This window comes from Ochotona curzoniae, unplaced genomic scaffold (genome assembly GCF_017591425.1).
Source record: "Ochotona curzoniae isolate NIBS_2020 unplaced genomic scaffold, NIBS_Ocur_1.0 scaffold_2683, whole genome shotgun sequence".
Classification (NCBI taxonomy): Eukaryota; Metazoa; Chordata; class Mammalia; order Lagomorpha; family Ochotonidae; genus Ochotona; species Ochotona curzoniae.
In genome coordinates, this window is record NW_024467100.1 from 7,137,345 (window position 1) to 7,144,016 (window position 6,672).

The 6,672-nt window shown below is 48.1% G+C and overlaps 1 protein-coding gene across 1 annotated transcript; it reads left to right on the plus strand.

Annotated features, from left to right (window-relative positions):
- Nucleotides 1-2,366: 2,366 nt before the first annotated feature.
- On the plus strand, nt 2,367-5,901 carry PIGM (phosphatidylinositol glycan anchor biosynthesis class M). Its single transcript, XM_041003388.1, has one exon. The coding sequence runs from the start codon at nt 2,380-2,382 to the stop codon at nt 3,685-3,687; it is 1,308 nt and encodes a 435-aa protein (XP_040859322.1). The 5' UTR covers nt 2,367-2,379; the 3' UTR covers nt 3,688-5,901.
- The last annotated feature ends 771 nt before the right edge of the window (nt 5,902-6,672 follow it).

A 6,672-nucleotide genomic window follows, 5' to 3' on the forward strand; every position in this document is an offset into this window, starting at 1 on the left:
GTGTTGCTAGAACTCTTCCCTTTAATTCTTCTTAATAATATCACCCATTCCTTCCACTTTTTTTTAAAAAAAAGATTTATTTATTTATTTTTTTATTGCAAAAAAAAAAAAATCGGTGCTGTGCTGATCTGAAACCAGGAGCCAGGAACTTCCTCCAGGTCTCCCATGCGGGTGCAGGATCCCAAGGCTTTGGGCTGTCCTTGACTGCTTTCCCAGGCCCCAAAGAGAGAGCTTGATGGAAAGTGGGGCCACTGAGATTAGAATTGGCACCCATATGGGGTCCTGGCACATGCAAGGCTAGTACTTTAGCTGCTAGGCTATTGTGTTGGGCCCTGTCCAATAGATTTTACACAGCCCTAAATCCTTCTCTACAACTAGTCTCTACATTTCATTCTTTTTCAGTGACATGTTTGGCTTCCTTTGCTTGGCTGTATGGCTGTATGTGGTTTTATTTCCCCAAATTTGGTAACTTGCAGTCTCACCTAGGTCAGCCATATTGAGACATATTGGTGGAGGCATTTTTTGCCATATTACCTAAGCCAACCCAGTTAGGGAAGCTTTTACTTATAGAGATTTGCCTCCTATAATTCTTATAGGACTAAGTCTCAGCTATTACTCAAAGAGGAAAAGAATAAATCAGAGACAGAATCATAATAGAAGAGATCAGGAAGGTTCACACAAAAGGTCAATGAGAGGTAACAGACAGGTAAATGAAAGTTCATAGTCAATATTTTATTCGTAAGTCAGCCACATACTAAGACACCTAAAGCCCCAAAGACCTGGTTTCCGAGTCTCTGCTGTACCATTAGCTGGCTGTTGTGATTTAGAAAAATTACTTAAGCTCCATAAGCCTTAATCTTTCTCATTTGTCAAGGAAAGATATCTACCTCACATGAAAATTATTTAGCACAATGCATGGCACATTACAAATAAGTCCTCAAAATCCTGCTGTTATAAGTCATCATAATTATTATTTTAATGATGATATACTGCTGCTATATACATGGCCAATGTACCTTAAAATGGCCAGAAATAATGAACAATATAAGACATGCAATTATGCCAGGGATATAAAAGAACAGAGTTATTAGAATATGAATGGAGAATGAGATTAATATGGTTCATCCAGAGGATCCATGTTAACTGTAGGCTGTATGAGCAAAGGCTAGTAATGAGAGCTGCAGTTTCAGAAAGAATGGAGTCACTTCCTCTCCTATGCTGCTGGAAGACACCCCTACGAAGTAGACCCAATCTGTAAAACAAAGTTAGTCAACAATTCCTAGGGATCTGCCCCAAGACTCAGACTGCAGTAACTTATGAGGTTCAAAGGTTAAAGATATACCTTTTCTTTCCAAGCCTCTGCAATCTCAAGTAATTGGCAAGTGCTGAAAGTGCTCAGAGAAGGGAAAGAGCCAGTGGAGAAGGGAGGCGTGTGCAGGGCAGATGGCGACCCAGGTAGGTGTTCCAGGGGGAAAGGAATGCCTGTTGGAGCACCCCGAGGATGCCTCTTTAGCATTCTGACAGGAGTTAACACCCAAAACGCGTACAACTTTTACTGAAGAACTACTATAACTGTACAGAAAAGCACAGGACCGCCTCCATTCCTAAGGAAATCTGAGTCCTGATAGCAAACTAAAACAGCATGTTGAGTAATAATGGAATATTCAGTTTCAGAGCACTTGAGTGGCCAACCCTGGGCCAGATTTACGTGTAGCTGGGCAGTATCTTCTCTAAGACTGGAGCATGGGCCGGCTGTGCAACCCTAGATGGTGGAGGGGTCTGTCAGGTGAGCCTGCCTTCTCGTTTCCCTCACCCATCCTCTCCACCTAGGGCTGCTGGATAATACAGGATGCTCACTTAGACCTGGATTTCTGCTAAACAACTAGTAGTTTTAAACATTAAGTATTCTCCTAATATTGCCTGACACATGCCCACCCTGCCTCTCCTTCAAACTATTCCAGCCCCTTCTCAACCGACTCACAAACTCCTCGCACATAACCCCACGCAGAGCTGGGGTGTATATTAAATGCAACTATTTCAACCTTGCTTTCCTTTCAGCCACAACTTTCCACTCTCTGGGCTCCAGCCAAGGCCTGAGTCTATCGCTCGCAGCTTGCTCGTGTCGGAGGGCTGCTTCTGGCGACTGGACACTGTTCTGGAACAACAGCCGCTTTGCTCTGAAACCGGCGACTGCTGCCAGTCAAGCGCCCCGGGACTCAGTCAGACGTCGGAAGTCCCGCCCCGGAGCCAATGAGAATCCTGAGCGGGGACCGGAAGCAGCCAGGGGGCGGTGCTGCATGCCGGAAGTGCTGGGCTCCAGGAGGTTCGCGCGCGCTTCCCTGAGGGGATGCGAGCACGGCTGGCCGGGAGGGAAGTCGCATGGAAGGTTCGGAGGCGCGGTCGAGTGGCCAGTGTGGCAGTCCCGTCATGGACCGCACCAAGCCTTGGCAAGAGCGGCTCTTGAACCTGCGGGTGTCCCCCGGCAAGCTGTTCCTCGGGGCCTTCCTCGCCCGAGTGGCCCTGGTGTTCTATGGGGTCGTCCAGGACCGGACGCTGCGCGTGAGGTACACGGACATCGACTATGAGGTCTTCACGGACGCGGCGCGCTTCGTGGCGGAAGGGCGCTCCCCGTATCGGAGGGCGACCTATCGCTACACCCCGCTGCTGGCCTGGGTCCTCACCCCCAACGTGCACCTCAGCGAGCTCTGGGGCAAGTTTGTGTTCGTCAGCTGCGACCTCCTCACGGCGCTGCTCGCGTACCGGCTGCTGCTCCTGAGGGGGCTCGGGTGGCGCCAGGCGTGCGGCTACTGCGCCTTCTGGCTGCTGAACCCGCTGCCCATGGCGGTGTCCAGCCGAGGCAACGCAGACTCGATCGTCGCCTCCCTGGTGCTCATGGCCCTGTACCTGCTAGAGAGAAGGCTGGTCGCCTGGGCCGCCGTCCCCTACGGGGTCGCCGTGCACATGAAGCTGTATCCCGTGACCTACGTCCTTCCCATCGCGCTGCACCTGCTGCCAGAGCGGGACGAGGGCCCGCCCGGGACTTCTTTCCCGGCCCGTTTGTGGGAACTCGTTAGGAGGATGTGTAGCCGGGCTGTGTTGCTTTTCGTAGCACTTGCTGGATTCACGTTTTTTGCCCTGAGCTTTGGTTTCTACTATAAATACGGTTGGGAATTTGTGGAACACACCTATCTTTATCACCTGACCAGGAGGGACATCCGACACAACTTTTCCCCCTACTTCTACATGCTGTATCTGGCTGCGGAGAGCAAGTGGAGTTTCCCGTTGGGAATCGCAGCCTTCCTGCCACAGCTCGTCTTGCTTTGCGCTGTGTCGTTTGCCTATCACAGAGACCTTGCCTTTTGTTGGTTCCTCCACACGTCCATTTTCGTGGCCTTTAACAAAGTCTGCACCTCCCAGTACTTTCTCTGGTACCTCTGCCTTCTGCCACTCGTGATGCCACAAGTGAGAATGCCTTGGCAGAAGTCCCTGGGCCTCCTCATGTTATGGTTTGTGGGGCAGGCCTTGTGGCTGGCACCTGCTTACGCTCTCGAGTTTCAAGGGAAGAACACCTTCTTGTTGATTTGGTTAGCTAGTTTGTGCTTTCTTCTTATCAACTGTTCCATCCTGACTCAAATGATTTCCCATTACAAGGAAGGACCCCTGGCAGGCAGAATCAAATGTGACTGAAGTATGTTCTGGATTTTCTGCCACGTTGTCTATTACATGTTGATCTGTGTGCACCAAAAGAGCACTTTGGAATTTTTTTTTCTGGACACTTTAAGTACTCTAGTGAAAACTGTCTTGTTCCAACAGAAATCAAAACCAGCATTTCCCTTATATGTACATAGTGAGGACTCGACAATTGAAGCCATTCTCTAGGAAATCTTAGGGTTTAGTTGTTACTCTGTGGGAAGTGAAAATCACTTGTATAGAAATGAAAAAGGCTGATGAAACTGTCAGATGCTTCCTAAAATGAACTTACTGAATAATAGAGGAATATAAAGAGACAGGATCTAAGCCGGTACTTAGTATTTGCTCCAGGTATGTTATCAAATTAAGTTGTTAAAAATCTTTCAGTTCCTATTTTTTCTTTCTAAAGCATTCCTGGCAATGTGAAAATTCATGAAGTATTCCTGGTTAAATTCACCGACTCCCAGGGAAAGAACACATCAGCCACATATAGAAAAGAGTTTAGATAGCCTTTATTCCAGGGAAATTTGGTCATGGGCTTCCCTTCCCCATGTAGTAGAGAAACAGACATGTAGGAAGGAGCTACAGAGGAAGAGAAAAGAGCCAGGAAGAAACGTGCAAGGAAGTTTTAAACCCTTCTTGACACAGAAACTGAAATGGGGATTGCTTTGGCAGGGCGCTTTGACTTTTATTTGGTGGAGAATATTGGTTAGTGTCTGTCATTGGTGCATCAGTGATTTCACTGCCTCGGGCTGTCAGAATTCTGTCATCCCTTTCTGGTCCCAGCCTGAGGTTAGAGTGACACTGGGCTCAAAGCAAGCCCTGCCTTCCTCTGGTAACCATGGCAACCATCATTCCAGCCTTTTGGTAAAGGGAAAGAGGGTGACAAATGCAGGGCTCCCTCCCCACAGAATCCATCCTCTAGTACCTGGTTGTCAGAAAGGGTGAGCCAACTGCCTGCCATCCAGCCTCCCTGCATGCAAGAGACAAACAGACGCAGCAGGCGTTCCATCTGAGCAGTTCTGGTTTATTTGGGAAATGAACACTGTTGTATGGAACAGTGAACAGTCTCAGGCCAGGAATTCCAAGAGAGGAGAAGAACTAGGAGTCAGTGTCATCAGCACGACTGTGGAAGCCACCTCCCATAGGCCAGGGGCAGATGAACATGAGGAGCACAGAAATGGTCCCTGGCCAATCAGTCTTTCTTTAAAGCAACTGGATCCTTGCCTTGGTTCACGCCCAGGACTCTTCCGTTAGCCACCATCTTGTGACTTAGTGACCTATTTGCCCTTGAATCCCACAAAATTGATCATTGATCTAGCTACTTCCTGCTGAAGAAGGGTGTTGTCCCTAAGCAGGTCTGGAAGAGGTTTGTGAGCACCTTTGTGTAGGGACGGAGCAGCATTTGGTTGAAGGTGATCCATGATGCTTTTTGGATTTTCTTCTGAATGAACCTTAGGAAACAAGGGGCAATAGTTAATAAGAGACCTATAATTACTAGTGGAATGAGTATTGGAATAAGACATGACATAAGTGGGGATCCCCAGTATTAAGACTGGAGTTGCTGCCTGAATTGTGCAGATTATTGAGTCTGTTTAGTTAATGGAAGGGAGAGGAGAATTATTAGTAAGATCAGAGGCAGGGAAGGCATCTTGGCAATTAAAGGCTAGTGTGGTAGACTCTGTCATTTCTTGTGCCACTAGGTCTGTGGAGGACCAATGTCCCCAGCAGCGGATGATCACCACCTGTGTCTGGAGAGAGAGGACATGAAGAAGTTTATTAATCAAAGAGGCAGTAATGATAGGATTGCCCTTGGTGGTAAGGAATCCTCTCTCCTGTCACATGGCAAAATGGGGAGGCGATTGGGCTCCAGGGCAGACTCAGGGATGACTACCACGTAGGCTGCGTGGTGGCAACCATCAGGGCACCACATTGAGTTGCGGTCCACAAAAAGAGTGAATTCAAGTGACTAGAGGCCGGTAGGAGACAGAATTCGAGGATGTTTCTCCTGTTTAAATCTTCAAGTGCAGTGTTCTCTTGGTGATGGTCTCCATCTGGTGGGGGAGGAATGGGAGGCTCCCAGGCCTACAAAAGAAGCTGGTTAATGGTTTGGTTAGAAAAAAATGTTAATTTGAGTGGCTGACACAGGAATGAAGGCAGAGGTTAGGTTTTAAAAGTCCTTTTGAAAAGATGGCTTGGGTCTCCCTGAAGCTCACTGGAATATGTAGTCTCTGAGGGTCAGTTTTGAGAGCTTCTCTGGGGTGTCTCTGTGGTGCTGGATGGGAAATCATGGCAGATGATGACCTGTGCAGACCTGCATCCCAGCCATTCTTGGATGGAGTATCCGTTGGGCTTTGGCAGGTAACTGGGATCACTTCTCCTTAGCCCTAATATTTGTAAAGTTTTAACTTTTTAGATGAAAAAGAATTGAATATGACCTGGCATCGTGGCCTAGCAGCTAAAGTCCTCACCTTGAGGGCACCAGGATCCTATATGGGTGCTGGTTTGTATCCTGGCAGCCCCATTTCCCACCCAGCTCCCTGCTTGTGGCCTGAGAAAGCAGTCCAGGATGGCCCAAAGTGTTGGAACCCTGCACCCACATGGGAGATCTGGAGATCTTCGTAGCTCCCGGCCTCAAATCAGCACAACTCTGGCCGTTGTGGTCACTTGGGGAGTGAATCAGATGGAAGATCTTCCTCTCTGTCTCTCCTCTTCTCTGTATATCTGACTTTGAAATTAAAAAAAAAAATCTTTTAAAAAATGTCTTGGGGACTGGCACCATGGTGCAGCAGATTAAGTTGCCATTAACAGTGCTGGCATCCCACTTAGACGTTGGTTTGAGCCCTGGCTACTCCACTGCTAATCCAGCTCTCTACTAATGGCCTGGGAAAAGCAGTGGAAAATAGCCTAAGTCTTTGAACCCCTTCACCCAAGTGAAATAATCAGAAGCTCAACTCTGACTATTGCAATTATTTGGAAAGT

Coding starts and splice junctions, on each gene's coding strand:
- PIGM (XM_041003388.1), top strand. CDS start 2,380: ATGGAAGGTTCGGAGGCGCGGTCGAGTGGCCAGTGTGGCAGTCCCGTC.